This window comes from Malurus melanocephalus, unplaced genomic scaffold, assembly GCF_030028575.1.
Source record: "Malurus melanocephalus ecotype Western Australia unplaced genomic scaffold, MMel_1.1 scaffold_93, whole genome shotgun sequence".
Classification (NCBI taxonomy): Eukaryota; Metazoa; Chordata; class Aves; order Passeriformes; family Maluridae; genus Malurus; species Malurus melanocephalus.
The window spans coordinates 1,495,162-1,516,057 of NW_026623325.1; the positions used below are offsets into that span (position 1 = coordinate 1,495,162).

Consider the following 20,896-nt stretch of genomic DNA (forward strand, 5'->3'; position numbering starts at 1 on the left):
TATTTCATACCTCAAAAATTACAGGGAAAAGAATTTTGTTATGCTCGTGAGACCAATTTTCCATCCAGTTCCAGGCTATCGCCTGCTTCCTGCCTGGCCTCATTCTTCCATTTCCATTTAAAAGTCAAATGCTTCTCTCCCTCATTTAGGTTTCATGTTGTTCAAGCTAGGCACCTGGTTGTAACTTCTACTGCCAGTTCTTTTGCCTGCCAGTTCTTTTGCATCCAACTAGGAATAATTTGCATATGAATAATTGTTGCTGCTGCTGAGCAAACCTGGCCCCACTGAAGATTACAGGTATATAAGGCTTGCAGAGGCTCCTTTCTGTTCCTGTGCCACTGGCAGCCCTGCTTCATAAAGTTTTCTGGTTTTTTTTTTTATGGTTATCTGGGGTTTTTCTATTTATTTTGTTTTTGAGGAAGAGGTTTTTTCAATACTAACCCTGAGTTTTTATAACCTCTGAAAAGAAGATACTAAATGCCTTTTGCAGGAAGATCAGCAGAAACAAGAATGCTTAGAAACAGCCTCAGTATGCAGAGCAAGGTTTACTTGTCCAAATTTCATAATATTTATTCCCAAGTTTCTTTTTACCTCTGAAATGTCTACAAAGGATGAGAGTCTTCGACAGAMAGTGCCCGATAAGCTTGAAAGATTGGCTTTTCAAATCAGCTCTTCTTTAGGTGAAAAGGGGAGTTTGCTTCTGCTCCCTGTAGCACAGATTGCAAATCAGTAATACACGCACGGTGGAAGCACCTGTTTCCTTCTGGGCCAGTTTCTCTTGTTCTGCTTAGCTGGAAAGATTCTGTATGTACAGGCGAATTATTTACATTTTAGAAATAAATCAGAGGCAACAGCCAGAGGGGGCAAGCCAGGGATGTGGCTGCCCTGGCAGCACAGCAAGTGACTGTTCAATTCTATTCCATTCACCCACTGACCTGGTCGCACCAAAGCAAGTTTTACCTGGAATTCTGCTCCTTATTCTTAAGGGCCATGAGGACAGAAGAGATTGTCCAAAAGCAACCAGAGATACCACAGCAAATGATACAGGAGAGACAAGATTTGATATTTGTAGCTCAACCCCATCAATAACATTACAAAAAGAAACCCATTAAAACAGGATGAAGTTGTCTGTTTGAAGGATATATAACACATTGTAGATTTTGATTCAGATTTTTAATAAATTCTGCCAGTAGAAGCTTTCAAAGGCAATGATATATCAATAAATAACAGTTAAATTGAGTTCCTGAGAAAGAACCTACCACATGAAAGAATGTCAGATAGATGTAAATAACAAAAAAAATGGCATTACTATATAAAAAAGCAGTAATACTGAATCTTACATGAACTGTCACAACACAAGCACTGCATACCTCAGAACATTCCTTTCACACAAATGTAAACAAATACACAATCATTTTTGTTTCATTTAGGCTGATGAATTCATATGTTGTTGCTTAGATAACTAAACAATGGATAGGATAGGATATGCTAAAACATTAAGGAATAATACGTGGAATAATATACGGAAAAAATAATGAAGCTCCAGATTTAAAAATAAAATAAAGCAAAAACACATTAAAGGAGTGTTTTCCTCAAATGTTATTARGTCAATCACACTTTAAGTAGGACTGTTACACTAATCTGAATTAAGGATTTTTGTGTGTGTTTACTTATTTAGTTATATATAATATATACGCAAATATGTATGGCTTAATTGTCTTTAGTATTCTGATATCATCTCGAATAATTCTCACTTATACATACAAGAAAAATGCATATTTTAACRTAGTTAAGAATGGATATTTCAAAATAGCCTATAATTTGAATTAAGAAATGAAGGCCTATTGTGCTCCATCACAGCAACATTTTAACCTCCAGACAATAGGACAGAATGACCTACCAACCACACCRACATTTTCTGATGTCAGTGCCTAAAACACTAGGATCCTAAATGGATACACAGCCAGTTACRTGTGGGGGTCTGGTGTCTGGAAAGCCACGTACCTCCAGGTTCTGTCGGTGTCCGTGGAGCTGCAGGCACCCAGCATCAGCCTCACTGCACCCGGGGCCTCGAAGTGTTACAGGAGCCCTGTGCTGGGAGAAGCTCTGGTTTGTAAGCTGCGCTGCCTCTGCCAGCTGGTGCTGAGCCATGGCCACTGTGCTGCTCCCTGCCTGAGCCATGGCCTCCGTGCTGCTTCCTGCCTGAGCCAGCCCCATCCAGGCTCTCCCCACAAATCTGCTCCGTTGTAATGGTCTGGCTGCTGATCCTTGGTGGGGGAACGTGTGTGCCCGTGACTCGTGCTTACTAAAACCATCTGTTACGTCAGACCACAACAGCACTACTCAGGTATAACCTTTGCAATCTGTTTTACAAAATTAATATTGGATACAATCAGAAGAGGAAACCATCCACACAATACATTATCAACACACGGTTTAAATTAGCCTAATTTTAGACCCTTAGAAAAATGAAACCACAGGACCTGCCTGTGAATGGCAAGAAAAGGCCATTTCAAATAGAAAAACACTGCTCATGCAACATTCTTCACACACTAGACAATGAAATCACACCCAAGTTGCCACTTGCTCACACTTTCTATTACACTCCAATAAGCAGAAGGAAATAAAGCAGCTTTATGGTTATGTCACAATTTTGAAATGTGGAAAATACATATAATAAACAAAAATCACGGTGTGAATACAACGGCATCAGTAAATTTAGAAAATTAGAGAGCAGTTTTCTCTTTTCATTTTTCTTCTTTTTTTTTTTTTTTTTTTTTTTTTCTTTCTTTCTTACATTATTGCACAGAGACTTTTCATCACATGTTCTTCAGCTTTACGCCTCTTCCTAAATGTGAAGTTAAGTGCTATGGATAAAATAAAAATGTAGACAAGAAGAACAGCAGCATGATTTGTCAAAGTTAATCCCTATAATTTAGTAGGAAAAAAACCCTGCTATAAACAAAATATAAGTGCTCTTTATTCATTTAAAAAATAACGCTGACAGTTGCAGAAGTCTGTAAATGTTAATCTGAGTAAGGGGGATGCTGACCTCAAACAAAAATAGGCCTAGAAATGATAGACTGCTGGCCTTGCAGATTTTGGTGAAGACCAGGATTTCAAGTGTACTTATCAAYGAAGTTATTTACAGTAGAACTGACCTGAACTTTCAAGAGTGCCATCTTTAGGACCTGGCCCTGAAAGCTTCTTACTCCCCAGGATGTCTCCAGCCTTGGCTGAAGGTACACCTGAAAAAGGGCTGCAGGATCAGCTCCTAAAGAATCAGTTAAAGGCCTTATTGTATTTGAGATTAGTTGTATCTGGAGTACTCTATACAATAATTTACACATATACAGGCTGACAAGCTCCAGTCTGATCCACCACACCTTTGTCTTCCACATCAGGTTTCTCAGACTGGCATACTTCCATTCCAGAAGGTTTGGGATACCTGAACGGATACCCGTTGTCATCAAAGAATCTTCGGAAAGTGAACTCGTAGAAAGCGTGTTCTGTGTGTTTGCTGTTGGAAGAGGCTAGTGGATCCCAGGTCCTGGTGCTGTCACCACTAGCATCGTTCCAAGGACTCTCTTCTTCAACCGGATCAAAATTTGAAGTGTCCATTGGATGGCTGATCTTTGGAACATAGGGAGCTGGCTGCCTACGGATATCGGTAGAGAAGTCCATAGAGTGAAAGAAAGAATGGGCTTTAATATCATCGGCTCCATTTCTTCCAAGCCTGTCCTCAGCAGCACAGCAGAGCTTTGTGATGAGATCAGTYGCCTCAGGGCTCAGCTTGATCTGTGAGGGAATGTGCAGTGTGCTTTCCCAGTTTATCACCTGCAGGTAACAAATGTATTAACCAGCTTCCAATCTGGAAACAGAACCCTTCCGACGGCCAACATGAACTGTGCAGAAGGGCACACCTAACAAGTCATCTCACAGTGTGCACAGTTCAGAGCTTCAAGAACCCCATTATTAGACTGCATTGCCTGTTAGTTAYTACTTTAATGAACAAAAAAATTTGTTGGTTAGCACACAAAAGGAGCAATTCAATTTTTTAAAAAGGCAAATTCTTTTCCAAGTTCTCCCATAATTGGGTTTGAGAACATACTCAGTTTACACATGATTTTGTGGAATGACTTCAAGGAATTTTCTTTGCCTCCAAAACATAAACGAGAAAAAGTGGTCACAAGATAGACTCTTTCGAATAAAGAATGATCACAGCTCAACCCTGAAACAAATTGCCAACTGCAATTGTCACTGGCGTATCAGCTTACTGATAAGACACCGTAAGGAATTTAAATGGATGAACTTTTGCTTGAGGAATCACAATTCTGCTGAGAAGACTCATAAAACCAATATCTATTTATGCAGTTGGACAAGTCAGCTCCAGTCTGATACTCAGTGTCTTTACTGATTGGCAAAGGATWTGTGCTTGCACAGTACTACTTAAAATCAGGCCTTTTTTAACTACTACTCCTTTCTTTAGCAAAAGAAAGGGAAATATGTCTGTGTATGGAGGAGAAGGGAAGGAAAAAGTTAAAATTTTGCTTCCCAGATTGGAACTTTACTTCAACTTACCTTCAGCTGGGTTTCCGTGGGTGTAGGAGCCAGGAAAGGAGGCTGTCCCACTAACATCTCAAAGAGGATCACACCAACACTCCACCAGTCACAGAGCTGCGTGTATCCTGAAAGGCAAGTCAAAAAGTTGACTTCCACTAGCCATGGAGAATGTGTTAAGAGCTACTTGCATTAAAGTATCAAAACATACAGCATGGACTTGTGCCTTTTCTCAGACAAAAGGTTTGTGACAAACCTTTTGTGACTTCTGCTTGCTGACATAAATATTACTGCTGTCAGTTAAGATCTAACCCTGTTGTCCTGGAACTTTTCTGAATAAATTTAATTCTCACAAAAGTGAAGTTGTGAAACTGTATCATTAGAGAGAATTAAGGAGGTTTTTATGTGCCCAGTCCCACAGATACACAGCACAAAGTGGACCTCAAAGAATAACAAAAATGTTTAGTGACTGATGTCCACCCTAGGTTCAGTGGAGGTAGCTCCACAACTTTGAAAAGCTGCTGGAAGACATAGCCTGGCTCTACAGACAGAAGAAAGCCACAGATGACTTTCTGTGCAAGTTCCAAGCAAAGGAATTCCAATCACCTAACTGCTGTGACAAGACAAATAACATAAACGTTTTAGATCTCCAAAGAAGATTTAAACACTGACTTCAGTGGAGATTTGTAACATCAGAATATGTTGGATCCAATGTGAAATCTCTCAGTTAGAGAAGATCAGGCTTAGAATCTAGCTTGGAGACAACTCTTAACACCTAATCTTACTACAGTAACCATGTCAGTTGTGCATGGATAGTCACCAAGTACTGTCCAAATTCCTCAGGCTAAGCTTTTGAATGTAGGGTGTCCCATRTAAATTGTGGAAAACTTTCTGCTGGGTTCCATGGGTTCTGGCTGGAAATGTGGAGGACATATTTCCACAAGTTTACATCATAAATATTTAAGTGGCCCATCTGAGTGAATCCAGTGATCCAGAATCATCAGCTGGCTACTCATTGGTCCATGTAAACTTGATAGGGGTCAGAGTTGTACTCCATGAGGACAGATGATCTGCTTTATGCTTGAAAAATATCAATGTTAAAATTATCCAACATGTTATTAGCAGCCTCACTCAAAGGCCTCAGAGTGTGGACATACACAAAGTATGACACCAGTGTCAGTGAGGTGATGCAAAACACTGAAGCATGGTGAGTTCTCCTGAATCTGAGCTAAGTGTTTGTGGCCCTCAGGATTGTGGCTTCCACAATGGGAAAAAAAAAAAAAAAAAAAAAAAAAGAAACAGGAGAAAAATACAGATTTACCCACCTTTACGAAGCAGAACTTCAGGAGCAATGTAATTAGGGGTTCCAACTAACGAGTGGGCCAGACATCTCTGGTGCTGCTTCTTAGCTCTTTGTTCTAATGTCTTCAGCCTATCTCCACATCGACAGTTGGACACATCATCCCAAAGATCACTGGGCTCCATGCTGTCTTGTCTGATATGGCTCCCTTTCAAATGTGAGAGAAAGTTTACRTTCATGGTCATAAAACATGACACACAAGAAGTATTTACACAGATCTAGTGCCATCTCCTACTCTCAGTGAGGAACAGCATTTAAACTTTAAACCCAAGGTACTGTCTTATGCCTTCCCATTCACAGTTGGTTTTCCATACAAAATGTCCAACAAAATGTCTCTGTCTCAGCACAAGGAAGTGTACCTCTATATGGGGAATACACAGCCATAGAGTATATTTAGCTTTGTCTGTGACCTTTTTGCCAACAGACACCAAACTCCACAGCACACGCAGGAGACATGTGGACTACTACACATCTGTGATTAAATCATTTCACCACCAAAAGAGACCCTCCAAACAAATATAAACTGAAAAATTGCTGCTGCTGCAGTGGACAGCCACATTACCTAGAGGATTTGGAATAGTATTGAAAACAACAGGACTGGAAACCAGGTAATTGAATGAGGCAGAGAGACAGACACAATATATTGCCATTGACTCATTGTCCAGTTCCTGATCTGGCATTTCTGCCAGGAAATAGGTRCTTGTTTCAAAACAACACAAGACCATTCCAGAAAATGGCTAAAAATATTACCTTTCTGATAGTATTTTGAATTATGAGTCCACCTGAATCCAGTACACAGTCCAAAGTCAGTCAGTTTGATATGCCCATCAAGGTCTATCAGAATGTTGTCAGGCTTGATGTCTCGATGAATAAATCCCATTTTGTGCACACTCTCTATGGCCAAAGTGAGCTCTGCAATATAAAATCTAGCCAGGCGCTCTGGGAAGACCTCCATCCGAATCAGTAGGCTCATCATATCCCCACCRGGGATGTAGTCCATCACAAAGTACAAATTGTCTTTATCTTGGAAGGAATAATAGAGTTTAACCACCCACTCATTGTCTGCCTCAGCAAGTATGTCCCTCTCTGCTTTGACRTGAGCCACCTGATTCCGGTTTAGCACATCCTTCTTTCGCAGAGTCTTCATGGCATACAGGGCATGSGTGTCCACTTTGCAGGCCAGGCACACTTCTCCAAATGCACCAATACCTAGAGTCTTGATTTTCACAAACATAGATTTGTCCATTTTGGCCCTTTTAAGTCTGTTGTAGTTGGACTCCTTCTGGTAGAGAATTTTCCTCATTTGTTCCTGCTCTGCTTCACAGAGGCCAGCCTTTACAAAGGAAAACAAACCACAAGAGCTAGTACTGTTACATTCATCACAGGAGAACAATAAATGAGCATTCCCAATACACATTTCTCAGAAAAATTAACCAACAATCAGAAAAGATGTATCCAGGAGAGATATACTCTGTCTGTTAGGTATTTCTGAAAAAAAAAGACAAACTCACTGTGCCCAAACTTGTTGCCTGAATTTGCCATATCTGAGATTGGTCTGCCTGTCCCATTTGGCTGAACAAGAAGGCATAGGGCAATACTGTCAGAAAGRGGAATATAACATAACAAACCTGACMATGGGGTTTGAKTTAYACTTTTCAAATGTGCACTTTGCCACTGCACTTAAGCCCAGGTTAATTTAAACTGAAACGTAAACCTATGACCAGCAGTTCATTTTGTTCATGAATGGTTCTTYAGGGCAACTCACATTAACAGTTCCTACCTCAGCTGCTCTTCGACTGTTTGGTTTTGTGTTATAATTAAGAACGTGGTTTTGACCGACACATTTCCAAGGGCCTTGGAACCTTCTTCAGAAATAGTGTTTCTACCTCTGCCTTATACAGCCCCAACTCTCAAGGTTTTTAAATCCCTTGAGCACCTGTTCCACAAACTTCTCTTCTTCCCCTCCCAAAATATGTGCATATAATCCTCAGGTTTGGTTTCTCCGCAGACAKTGCAGCCCAGACCCTGGTGCTATTTCCCTCCTAAATGTATCATTTTCCCTCTGCACCCAAGCTGCAAAACAGCTGACTTGTCCACCTCCTGTCTCCAGCAAGCCTCCAGTAACTGAAATAACATTTCACAGAGCTGTGGGGAGAAACCTCCTGAAAATGAGAGAAGCAGCAGTATCCAACCAGATTTGCCCCATCTTTCAAGACAGAGCCAAGAGAACTTCCAGTCAAGTATTACACACTCATCTGAAAATACAGCATAATGACTACACTGCCAAACTGAACCATGGCTTTGGTTCTGCCAGTGCCTGACCCTCTGCTGAGAGCCGCTGGTGGCCTCCACCAGCAGAAACCCCCAGGCTGAYCCCCTGACATCTCACTTACTGCAGCATGCTCTTTTCTTTCTGCATACCTCCCTTCCAAAATCCTGAATTAACTGGCATCAACTGAACCACTTTTGAAAGAAAGATCAATGCCTGGTGAGAAGAGGCCATTGGGAGGATTGAGGGGGCTGAAGCTGACTATTTAGCAGGCTAGAAACCCAAGAATACACCCACAGGGCTGCTGCCTAGTTTGATTTAATTTCACATCTGTAGTCTAGGTATCTAAAGATGAATGTGGGCAGCCAGACTATGCAATGAGATCCCCATGGTATAAAAATTAAATCTGTATGAATAAAGGATGAAGTCTACAGAAACTTGCAGAGCAGGTAGGATGAATTTTCAGACTGAATGAAACAGCCAAATCAAAACAAGTAATACTGTTTYTAAAATGAAAGATAAGTGCATCAATCAATAATAAAGGAGGTGTTTATTTTTTAAGATAAAATAGTGTGTGCGCTCTGTTCTTGCTACTTCTAGAATAATGCAATAATCAGAGAACCTATGTGTGTACTTTCAGTCAGTGATTAAGTTTCTAAGGGYGGGAGTTGTTTTTGTTTATATCCAAATTATCTCTGAATGAGGGAAAGAAGAGTCTGAAGAGTCAGAAGAGAACTAACATAATTAGATGCTGTTATACTTCTCTAGAGATCATTCCCTATCTCAGTCTGGGGAAAATATTCACTAAACTCAAGCAACACAAAACAACCTGTACTTGCAGAGAGGACAAGCTATTRACAGAAGCTAAAATGCCAACATTTCAAGAATTTTTCCAAGCATATTCTTYTAATTCTAACCTCAACAAACAAACTCCTGCATTTTCTGATGCAATGTGAGCATCAAATTAATTGACTCTGGAAACTGACTGTGTTAGGGAAGACTGGGTAGTTAATTATTATCCAYTATGTGTTAATAACAGCTTTCCTTAGAGCTTATCCTTCAATGCAAAAATGGTCTAGTCATATTCCAGTCATGCCTAGGAAAAAAAAATGCTCTTCCTCTTCCACACTTGAAAATGAAAAACAAAACTGCCAGACCAACCATCAGAGCTTGGCAGCATGTTATTAAGAAGTACTATCAGAGAGTCAGCTTAGATTTGAGAGCTACAGTTAGGCATGAAAGAAGTTCTATCACCCAAAGTGCATGTCCCCAACATCTGCCTCTAGAACAAGTTGCAGCAAGAGTCCCCAAATCAGCTCAAGCTGGTCCAGATACGGTTACTTGCACAACACTATTACTTACATGTGTTCAAAAGAAAACTTCCAGTCAAGTATTACACACTCATCTGAAAATACAGCATAATGACTACAYTGCCAAGCTGAACCATGGCTTTRGTGAATGAGCWGMAATCATGRAGCAGCAYRGAAAAACTAGAGCAAAGAGTTTTGCAAGGGCTGCCAAAGCATTTTCTGATTACCTCAGCCTCAAGCCTGCTTACTAAGTTCTTACCTTTGCAAACATAATACTCTTCTATTAATACTCTTCTATTAACAGTCATAATACTATGAGGGGGTTTTGCTTCATTTTACATTTCTGGTATTAAGAAACACCATTTCACATCTCAGGTTTTTCAAACAGCYTCCCAGACCYGCATCTATCCACACTTCTWAGWGGATACAGTCTGGTATAGGGAGGCRTCTGTTACCTACTACTTCAGTGGATTCTGCCCTCATAACTTATTTTACAAATTAAAAATAGTAATAATCCATTTGACCCCATTAGCTTTTATTATAACATAACAAGAATTACTTTTGCCATTTCTTGCTCCAGTTGTAGCCTTCTGTTAATTTTCTGCTGGTAGGTCTTTATGACGTTCTCTACATGTTGCTCCATGTAGAACTTGAAGGCAAAAGGTGAGTAGCTCTTTATTCGTGATTCYCGCTTTTCCTCATCTTTGCCATTTTTTCGCACAGGCACTGGAGATGTCTGAATCTGCTTTTTATCCTTGCTTGGTTTTTCAGCTTTAGTACTCTTGCTGCTTTTATCATTTCGCTCACTGCTCTCTTCAGCCTTACTGCTTGTTGARCTGGGGACCACACGCAGGGTCTGCTCCACGCCCATGCACAAGCAGTTGATATCAAACTGCTCAGAGGTGCCGGGAAGTAACAAATGCTTGGGATAGGGTGGTGGTGGACACCGCAGTTCCTGGTTACCATAATCCACATCAAGCTGATAGGTATTAGCTGCTCCAGGTGGTGCCACATGCTGCTCCATCATCTCCAAGCCTTCCACAGCCGGTGCCTGCGCAGGCAACCACCCAGGATGGGAAGGTCCCACCGCAGTCTGAGGCTCAGGTCTCATCACCCGCATGCTTTTCACTGGCTGGAGGATATGAGCAGATGTGACYGCCGTGATTGTGTTTGGAGACGCAATGGAAGGATCAGGTTTTCCTGGAGGAACCTGTCTCATAGACACTGTCACTTGTGGCTGTTGCTGGTGGTTGTTGAAGGAGTTTGTTCTGCTTGGTACTGTGGCATCAGGTCTGAAGGATACRTGTTGCCGTGGAGATGTTTCTATTCCTGGGTTTTGTAAAGAATCTCGGCGTGACGGTGTTGTTGCCTGCCACTGCTGAACTTGAGGATTACTCATGTCATAGAGGTCCATGTTGAGGCTATTTCTAGATGGAGTTAATAGATTTTGTGGTGGACTGTCTGAAAAATCATTAGCAAAAGCTGGACCTCGGGATATCACATGCATTTGATGAGAAGAAGGACTTGTCTGTTTGTGATGAGAATGTGAGATRTACAGGCTTGCTGGTGCCTGCTGAAATGCATGACCAGTGTTGTTCTGAACAACTGCCCCTTTATTTGGGAGATTGGAATAACCTCCCTCCTGCTGCATCTTGTTTTGGAAGGATGGACTTCGCTGAACACCATATCCCATAGGCTCCCCTTGCACCATCATGTGCTGCCTACTGTAATGTTGGCTGTTGGAGCCATGGGGAGCCTGCAGCTGCAAGGCTTGACTGCTGTGATTAGCCACTGGATAATTAATCACAGAAGACTCCATATTTGCAGGGTATGCTTTCTGCTGATGGTTCGCTGGTGTGCTGTGAGTGCCTACTCCAGAGGGTCGCTGCACAGGAGCAGTCATGGCTGAAGACTGTGAAGTAGAGATTAAATAGTCCATGTATGGCCTTGGAACTTCAGCAAGCCTATTTGCACCTTCTGCTCCAAAGCTTGTCCCTTCATAGGCTGCATTACTGATCTGATGGTAGGACGGAAAAGATTCATTTGATCCTTCAAAGCTTGGCCTGCGCGTTACATTATTTGGCACAATACCCTTTCCTTTGTAAAAAGAACACAGAAGAATGTTAGGAAACAATTCAGGTGAACCAATTACTTTGTATTACTCATCCATCTATACCTAAAGACACACACACATGCACACKGCATAGGGAATATGTGTTAAATAAATACATAAAACATATTTCAAAATCTAAATTGAGCACTCTGAACATTTTAAGTTTTAGGTGCCAAGTATTCCTACTGATAGCAAGCTACTGGCCCACAAGATTGCTCATGCCAGGAATCATCAGGGAGTCCTATCAAATCATGAAAATAGAAACACAAATTCTCTAACGATGAACTCATCAGATTACTCTACAGCCTGTTTTTTAAATCTGGACCAGTATTGCCAGTCATTGTTCTCAGACAGAGTATAAAGTACAGGAGCTAAGGGAGGAAAAAAGGTCCTGGAAGGATTTTCTATACAACCTAAAGTCAACATTGCTGTAAGTTACTAGGCCATCACATAGTCCATCTTCTGTACAGTGAGCCCACTGCTCACACTGGCTTTCTGTTTACATGTCTCTCTTCCATCATTCTCAAAAATCCTTCTTTCCCTCTCCTTCATTTAAACAAAGGCATCATACAGCTTGTCCTGTATTCCTTCCAATATGCCAGACACAGAGCACCCCCTTATATTACTCATCTTCCATCTGCTGGGAAGGAAAATCACTCAGGGTGTCACCATATTGATCTTAGCTTGAAGAATGTGCAGGGACAAGATAGCAGCATTCCTACAGTGGAAGTGTTAATGGCACTTTTCATCAGTTCTTTGATCTGGGGATAAATTGCAGGTGTATAAAGCATTGGCTGTGCTAAAAAGACAAGGGGAGACTCTGTGCCATTGTTATGTATTTGTTCCCCTTCTGGTTCTTTAGKTTTCACAAATCACGGGACTTGGCCCATCAATGCCTGAACAATTTCTTTTAAAAATCCTGACTTCACAAGGCCTATAAGCATAGTCACACTGAACAGGCTTGAACACTGGATTACAAGCTTTCTGCAGTCCCRGCTGGGCCAGATGCAACACCTGAGCACAGCTGCTGACTCCTCGCCTTCACACAAGCCCTGCTGCCAACAGACACAGGGACGTGCACAGCATTAAGACAGGTTTATGCACCTTCTGTGCACACTGAAGAGGCTGCTCCCACACTAAATGTCATCTTCATAAAGAAAGCAATGTTTTGAAATGGAATCAGGTTGAACAAATAATCAGAGTACTTTAAAGTGAAATCTATAATTGGCAGCTCTTTCTTCTGCGATAACACAAGGCCAGCATTACTCAGGCTGTTCTTTTAACAACACCCCAGACAGCTCATCAGTGAGATGCACTGATGAGGTTGTGAAAATTCCAAAGCATCCTAAGAAATGGGTAATCTGGCCTGGAAGTGGGAAGTATCCACAAGACCCATTTGTCATCTCTGTCAGTAGGATTCATACTAAGCCTTGGGGGACAAGCTGACTTTGCCTTAGCTTATCAGAAGCCAGTAGCAGTAATAACTGTCCTTCTTTGGGACATATAACCCAGCTGTGCAAATAATCTTGAAGCCAACAGAGATATGATGTCCACCTCCTAGATTTGTATGCCAGTAAGTCTGTTCAGATCTGATGGAGGAATATTTGGATTTGAGTAGAACATTTCTGTTTGAGAAGGTGGACTATGAATGTGTACACAGACAACTCTTTGGAAGCAGSTGAGTTGTACTGAGATTCCAGCCCAGCTCGCCTTGCAGGGCCACATTCACTTCACTGTCTCCTACAAGACTACCATGGAACTCTGGTCCCCACTACACCGCAGTGACGACCSTACTTTAAAAAGAAGCTTATTGCAAGAAAGAAGAACACAATTTAGAAAGAAAGTTCTTGCTTACCTGGGGAGGTTTGCTTAATTACACGTACTATCTGTTCATTTCTAGGATCCAAGTAGCTCATCTTACTGATGTACTCCAGGGCTGCTTCAATACTCCTGCTCCCTGTCTGCTTCAGTGCTCGAACAGCCATCTCCTGTACGAAGCAAAGAAGAATTGAACCCCATYGGGACTGGATTGAAACCCCAAGCACTGGACTGCAAGCTGGAAAGCAGTAAGTGTTCTTACATTAATAAGAACATTTTAAACACCAGATCACTGCTGCCTGACGYGAAACGGATTCCTATCTTGAAAACACTTGCATGCCTTACACAACTCAAAAATTATAATAAGAAAATAACAAAACACACAATCTACCCAGATTCTGGCAATTAAAGAGGCCTCAAATTAAAATGTRTACTTTGAGATTGTCTTGGTTTGAAAGACAGGTGCTTGCCAATGAAGGCAGGGACCCTCCTTGAAGTGGTGGATATGATCCCCCCCTTCCCTCTGAATTATTAYAGCTTYGAAAATCACAGGCTTTCAGGCAAGAATATGGGTAAAAGGGARTAACAGTTTTTACTAATATGTATAACAAGGTGAAACAAGTAACAATAACAATAGCAACAACCARCCCAGTCCCAAACCCAGTGACAGCCTCACACAGACACACCCTCCCCTTTGGTGCAGTTACAGTCCCGGTCGGCAGGGGCGCTGTTGGCTCCGGGCAGGGCGGGTGCGATGATTCCCCGGTGGCTGCAGGAGGCGCTGTGGCGCGGGTCCCGGCTGGTTCAGATCTCCCAGTGGCCAATGGCGGACACAAACCGGCAGAGGTGGATGGAGAAAAAGTTCCTCTGCAAACTCACAGCGGAAATGCCAATCTYAGTGCTCCTCTGGACAGCAAGAAACCCCAGAATGGCCGGATGAGCAAAGARACGAGCAGAATTCCGCAGCTGCAGACGGGATGCAGCAGAACTCAACCACTGCAGCTGGAATCCCAGGGGTCCCCSRCAAGGCACAGGGGAAGAAGATCACAGCGGCAAACAGGAACCAATGAGCGGAAATGCTGGGCTCCCCAGCAGGAGCAGGCGAGCTCTGCCCCGCAGACAGCAGGTCCACCGTCCGCCCCCGAGCCAAGCAGGGCAGGAAGTGAAGCTACCCCAGGCCCCACACACACACACACACACACACACACACACACACACACACGCATGCCCTCCCGGAACCCAAAACTCCCAGGAGAACTTCCCTCTCTCCAAAGAGAGCAAGGAAAAAACCTGCCAGGCAGGAGAAATGCCTAGGGAGACACTTCGGGTGTGGCTAGGTTCTTTTTGTCTTCACCAATCACCCAGCCATCAAAAGGATGACTTGGCAATCAGTGTATCCCAGCAACAAAATGGGAAAGAAAAATTCCCCAAGAAAGGAAACAAAAGGAGAAACCTTAATCCTAAAAACAATCTTTGAATCAGGTCTGAGAAAGAAAGCATAGTTTGACACTGGATGAAAAGAAATGAAAATTTAGCTGTTAGTGTCTGAGAGCAYGTCTCTTAGTCACCCCCGAACACAGTAAAAACTTTATCCTTTCACAGATGCCACAAGAAGCCAATTAGGCAGGGGTTGATTTCTGCTCACTAAAGTCAATAGGGAAGAAAAACTGCTGTTTTCAGTACAGTTGGGACATCATCTACCATTTGTTTGGAAAATAACTGGGCATCCCAAGCTGAAAGTCACACTGTCAGTCTTTTTAGCTGTATTTTATTGGGCACATGTCCATGACTGAGAAGTTAATATGGGTGCCAGACACACAGCCTGCAAACTAAAACTGGGGCAAATATAAATGCTCCAGTTAAACTTCAAACACAGCCATGGTTAGCAACCCCTACTCTACAGCCAGCAAGGYACAACCCCCTGCAGTTTATTTATACTTCTACTTATAGCTCAGGTGTGTTAAACACCTTCCAACGATGACTCTGGCACTGCATGTTTGCAAAGCAAAATTCACAAATCCTCATGAGCTCCACCRTCTTTTCTGAAATGATGGAGAAACTGAAATCCAGGGCTTTAATGCTGAATTCAACTCACAGAACTTTACCCATCAAAAAGCTGGATACCTSCTCAAAAGTAGTTGCTGAGAATCTTTCTATAATCACTTCCAAAAGGCAATTCATAAAACAGATATAACTGGACATAAACTTGAATGACAGATGATTAGAGAACTAACTTGAGCTGAACTCCCAGCTCGTAGATGGCTGAAGTTGGATGAAATGAACTCCACCACCAAGGATTTGTCTGCAAAGGCCAGTATCCTATTATCTTGCCAATTTACTGCTATTTTTAGGGGAATTCTGTTATCACAACCTGCCCACTGAACACTGAATCGGGAGGTTGTGCCCCCCTGGCCTGGCTGGCTGCAGATGTGGCAGCTGGGCTGGCACTAGCACATGGCTCTCCCACGGGTCACTTCTGGGCACTGTCTGGCAGTCAGGAACCCCAGCTGGAGCAAAGGGCAGCTGTGCCTCACTGGACATGTCACATCCTTACTAATTGTTTACTTAGCAAGGGAGGATAATCTCAGATGACACCAATTCACACTTAGCACAGAGCCAAAGGCTGGCACTTGGCATCTTGTTCCATTTAACTCAGACCCCTCCCACTCCCCCCAAAATGGCAGCAGTTTCTCCATTAGTCAGAGGTTCTGCTCGGGGRACAGCTATAGCAAGCTGAATTTTTTCATACAATTTATGACTCATAATTCATAGAAAGGCAGAAGTTGGTTTCACATTTCCTATAGCTGAAATACTTCACTGGCATCAACACATTACTAAGAGCAATTTTAAATCAACAGAAAAATATTATSTATGAAGGAAAGAATTTCCCACAATGTTTTTTTCTCCTTTTTTCTTCTTGTGGATACATTTCTAAAGTATTAGCAAATTCACATCCTAGTGCTCAGGATTCTCATCATCCAGGGACTCTGGGCTTTACAGCTCTGTTCCACACAGCTGCTAATACACTCTGTCTCATTTACAGAAGTTGGATTTAGCCTTAGGTCACAAGTCTTTGCTTCCTAAATTAAATGTTCTCTATAAGCACATTTGGGCTGGCTTGGATGTTGGGTTTTTTAGGTTTTGTCTGCAATGGAGTACCAAGAAAATAAATGCCTAGTAAACAATTGTATTAATGATTAATAAAACAGCCCATAAAGTCAATTTCTACTTCTCTTGTCTCTGTTGGGTGTATAGAATTCCAAAGGAGTAAAACAGGAGAAATTTTTATCACCAGCCTAGTGATAAAATCTTTGAAAGCAATGTTCTTCCCTCCCATACTAGGACAGAACTTTCTCCTCTTTTACCAATGCCTGCGTCTGAAAAGCGGAGTAAAACTGACACTGGCCTTTCTGAGGATGCATGTTCCACCTTCAGCAATGTTTATGGGGCTCATATTTAAACTGCAGTGGGAAGAATGTGAGGGGACAAGCACAACACATTTCACTGTGCACAGCTGGATAACCTAAGAGTCCAGCGAGAGTTTGGGGCCAGCAGGTGTGTCACTGGCAACCTYRCCCTTGCAAGCCCTCAGTGCAGCAGCAGCCCCTTGCTCCAGCTCCCCGCTTCTCATCTTTCATTAGGTCAGCTCCCACCCTCCAAAGGGTTTCCTCATTACTCACCCTGTTTGCTCAGCATTTACATTACTGCTGGAAAAAAAATCAAGTAAGTTTTTTTGTGGATCAAAAGAACACCYGTGATTCTCCTGTACAGCATCCCGCAGCTTGGGCCCTTTCCCCGTAATTCTCATGAGACACCAATATCCCCATTTTCTGATATTAATTCACAAAACCCTCACATCATCTCCAAGCAAATGCAGAAAAAAAAAAAAAAAAAAAAAAAAAAAAAAAAAAAAAAAAAAAAAAAAAAATCTTAAAAACCACATACAAAAGGAAAAGCTTTTCCTCACAGGCAGGTCACATATAATCATAATTCTCCACCCAGGAGACAAATCCCTCTGGGGGCATGTGATACTCAAGGAGAGTGGAGAGCAACAGGAAGCTCCAGCACGGTTATTGCTGGCCTTTGTCCTCCTCTGCATTTTCTGCCATTGCCTCTGTCTGTGCCCACAGCTCTCTTCTCTCTGGCAGTCACCTGAAAAGGGTGCCATTACTTCCAGCACCTTTTCCTGAGGGACAGGGGACATGCTGATGCRTGGCTGAGGATCACAGAGGGTGTGATCTGCCAGGACATGGTGGCCCTCTCCTTCCTATGTGCAAGACAGAGATGAGCTCTGCCGAGCAAGGGAGWGTGGCTGGGCTGAGGCAGCCAAGGGATGGCCTCCAGGAGCCTGCTGAAGGGGAAAGCTGGCCCCCCACTGGCAGCTGGGGCCAGAGCCTGGGCTGCATTTGCCAGAAATCAATATAAGGACTGTTTTAAAGTTTAGGAACAAGGGCAGAAGGTGGATTAAACAGTGTCAGTAATTACACTTGTTGGAGAGTAGGTGGATGGTGTTTATGAGAAGCAGCAGAATGGCTCAAAAAGGAGAGAAATCAATGCCAAAATCTTTTAAATCAATACACAGGCAGTAGAAGGACTGAGGAAATGAAGACAGAGACTGGGTCAGGATAAAGTGCACAGCTACACTGACACGGATGCTGCTGTCTTGATTTTACACCACTTGAAGGTAAGTATATTTTAGACAGAGAAGGAACAGAAAGAACCAGAAATGAGCCAGGGGAAAAAAAGACACTGGGAGCTGTAGCCAACGCCAAAACACTCAAATAGGCACAGGATCAAATCCAGCTCCCACTGAGGTCAACAGAGATTTCCATTAACTGCAAGATACACTGCATCGGGCCCTCTGCTTCAGATTGTTTCCTTTTCAACAGGCCAAGMGCTGTCAGCCGCAGCATGGGCTGAGAAACCTGGCTGTTGGCTGTCCCTGCTGCCCCACAGCCAGCTGTCAGCCCCACGGACAAACACGAGCCACTGGCAGCGTGTACAGAAACCACAAAAGAAGAGAGTGCACCGGCCCCAACTCACCCTCTCTATTCACTTTGGAGGTTTTCAACATCTCTGAGCAGGGCTTTTATGCACCTTTTTGCCTCCAGATACCAGTAAGTATTGAGGGAAAAAAATCAACCAGGAAAAGTAAGGGTGAAGATCTACAGGGGGAAAATGTGCATTTACAATTAACTCTCAATAACTCTGTAATTAATGTAACAGCTGCAATATTAAAATGAGGTTTCAGTGGTCAGCTACGGTTCTGGACAGATCTCATGGAAAACCAAAGTAAGGCCATTAACTACAAAGCAGATTGAGGAAACTGCAGGATCCCAAATTTGTGGACTCAGAAAAAAATAGGGAGRGTGGAGTTTCCCAGCTAGTTCCTACAGCGGGCTACTTAAACCCAACTGCTGCATGGTCCACATGCTCTCTTATTTCCCCAGTCTTGCACTTGTATATGGCAGCTTTCCAACAGATTTCAAGATTTTGCTAGAAGGAAGGCCACCTTTGAGCTCAGATGCTCAATAGGAAAAATCCTTGTTTGATGGTAAACAGACATTTGGATGTGTGCATATAAAGACTTCATCTCACTCTGTGCTCTGCGGGCAGTGTGAAAGGTTTTCCCCATTTTACCCTCCYGCCTGGCTGCACTCCACCAGCATTGGCAGAGGTTCGCGTTCTTGCTGTACTACAGGGTTGTCCAGCAACATTTTCATTCAGAAAGCTCCTCGTTGCCAAGATGTATTTATCATCCAAGTGAAGATTGCACAAGAGGTTACAATAAGTAAGATTTTTTCCCAAGAACATTGTGTCTGAAGGAGACAATAGGTCCTGCAAGATTTGGCAAGGGTAATTAATTGCTAACAACAACAAAAATTAATTACTTGCTTTCCATTCACTAAGAAGGACGAGTGACAGATGCAGGAAACAGATACAGGTTCCCTGCAGAAGGGAAAAAAATAAAGCTCATGCCAAAAGAGATGATCCAGCATTGACTGCAAGCTTTTCTGAGATAGCCCCCCATTGTAGGATTTTTCATTCATGATTTTAAACACGYAAAACCCAAGCAGTTCAGGAAACAATGTGTACAATGTACTCGATCAGAACTGCTGCAGCCCCATAGAACAGAGACACCTATTTTACAATTTTCTCTCTCTGTAATCATTCTCTAGTCGGACACTTCATTCACTTTTGTGCTCTTGTTTTGCCTGTTTTCACATTGCTAACAGCAAGGGCTAAATTTTGCACATAAATTCCCAAGCCTACCATAACCTTGATGAAAATATTCTAGCCACATAATTAAGATATTATCCTGAGTATCATTAGTGCTTTTCGGTTTTGGTGCACCAAAAAAGCAGGAGGAAATTAGCAGTGGCAGAAAGCTACTGAGTGCTGCAGCATCACTTAATTCTGAAAACATGTAACCCATTCAGAAACTAATGGACATCTACCCCATGATTAGTTAAGGGTTTTCTGCYCCTACTGCTCCTGTTACAAACTTCTCCAAAGCTATCCTTCTTTRGCAATAATAAACCTTCCTCTCATTTTCAGCCTAAATTATACAGGGTCAGTTTATTGCCTCTGATTTTAGTTTTGACTGTACTTTTCAAAGCAGTTCCACAGTTACCTACACAGTGAGCCCCCTTCACACTAAGGGATGCTCACAGCTGGGCCTCCCGGGCTGAACTTGTTTGTTTTTTATTAAACAGGATTTTCATCCCCTTTATTGGTATGCAGTGGCCCTTCTCTGTATCAAGAAAGATCAGACTGGGACTTGATTTTGATAAGAGCTGCACACACCATTCTTGATGAAATGCCAACAGCAATGAAGAACTCATCCTTGTGGTAAAGTCACTTGGGGCTTTAATTCTGGCTTTTAGTCCTTGCTTACAGCATTTCTACCTTTTGTGCACCTGAATTATCTACAATTCTGCTAGCACATCAGCTATGAAAGTAATTCATTACTTTGGTCAGATGCTCTAGCTCTAGCTCTGGTTTGCACTGTGCACTCCCACGTCACACTGTAAGAGGGCTTTCTTTCTTTTCTTTTTTTTTCCTCATATCAGGCTTACTGATAACTAGGGGTTAAAGTATGCAGAAGAGACACACTGTAGTACATAAAATGGGGTAGACAGAAACAGCATATAGACATATGAAAAAATATAAGGCTAAGTTAAATCACATCAACATAGGAAAAAAACACATGATTGTAAATTAGGAATGGGGAATTGCAGGTAAGGAGCACCTTTAACAAAAAGGTTTTTATATAGCATTTTTAAGGGATAGTGGCAGAACTAACAAAGTGAGTATGCCCAAAAGATGGAGGAAGGATTTTGTAAATGATACAGTGCTCCAATAAAAGCCCTATCAGAAAATAAACAAATAGAAATAAATCTAATGTGACAGTCACTGCTATGCCACTGCTCATTCTGTTTGCCTTCCAACTCTTCTAGTACTTA

The 20,896-nt window shown here is 42.3% G+C and overlaps 1 protein-coding gene across 1 annotated transcript in view; it reads right to left on the reverse strand.

The window, feature by feature from the left end:
• Positions 1-369: 369 nt before the first annotated feature.
• LATS2 (large tumor suppressor kinase 2) overlaps positions 370-20,896 on the reverse strand; it is a 49,211-nt gene continuing 28,684 nt past the window's right edge. The window contains exons 3-8 of the mRNA XM_057368515.1: positions 13,468-13,600; positions 10,059-11,596; positions 6,671-7,253; positions 5,886-6,068; positions 4,582-4,688; positions 370-3,837 (exon numbers count right to left, since the gene is read on the reverse strand). Of these exons, the coding sequence (XP_057224498.1) occupies positions 3,343-3,837; positions 4,582-4,688; positions 5,886-6,068; positions 6,671-7,253; positions 10,059-11,596; positions 13,468-13,600 (3,039 nt within the window). The 3' untranslated portion in view covers positions 370-3,342. The remainder of the gene's footprint in view (positions 3,838-4,581; positions 4,689-5,885; positions 6,069-6,670; positions 7,254-10,058; positions 11,597-13,467; positions 13,601-20,896) is intronic.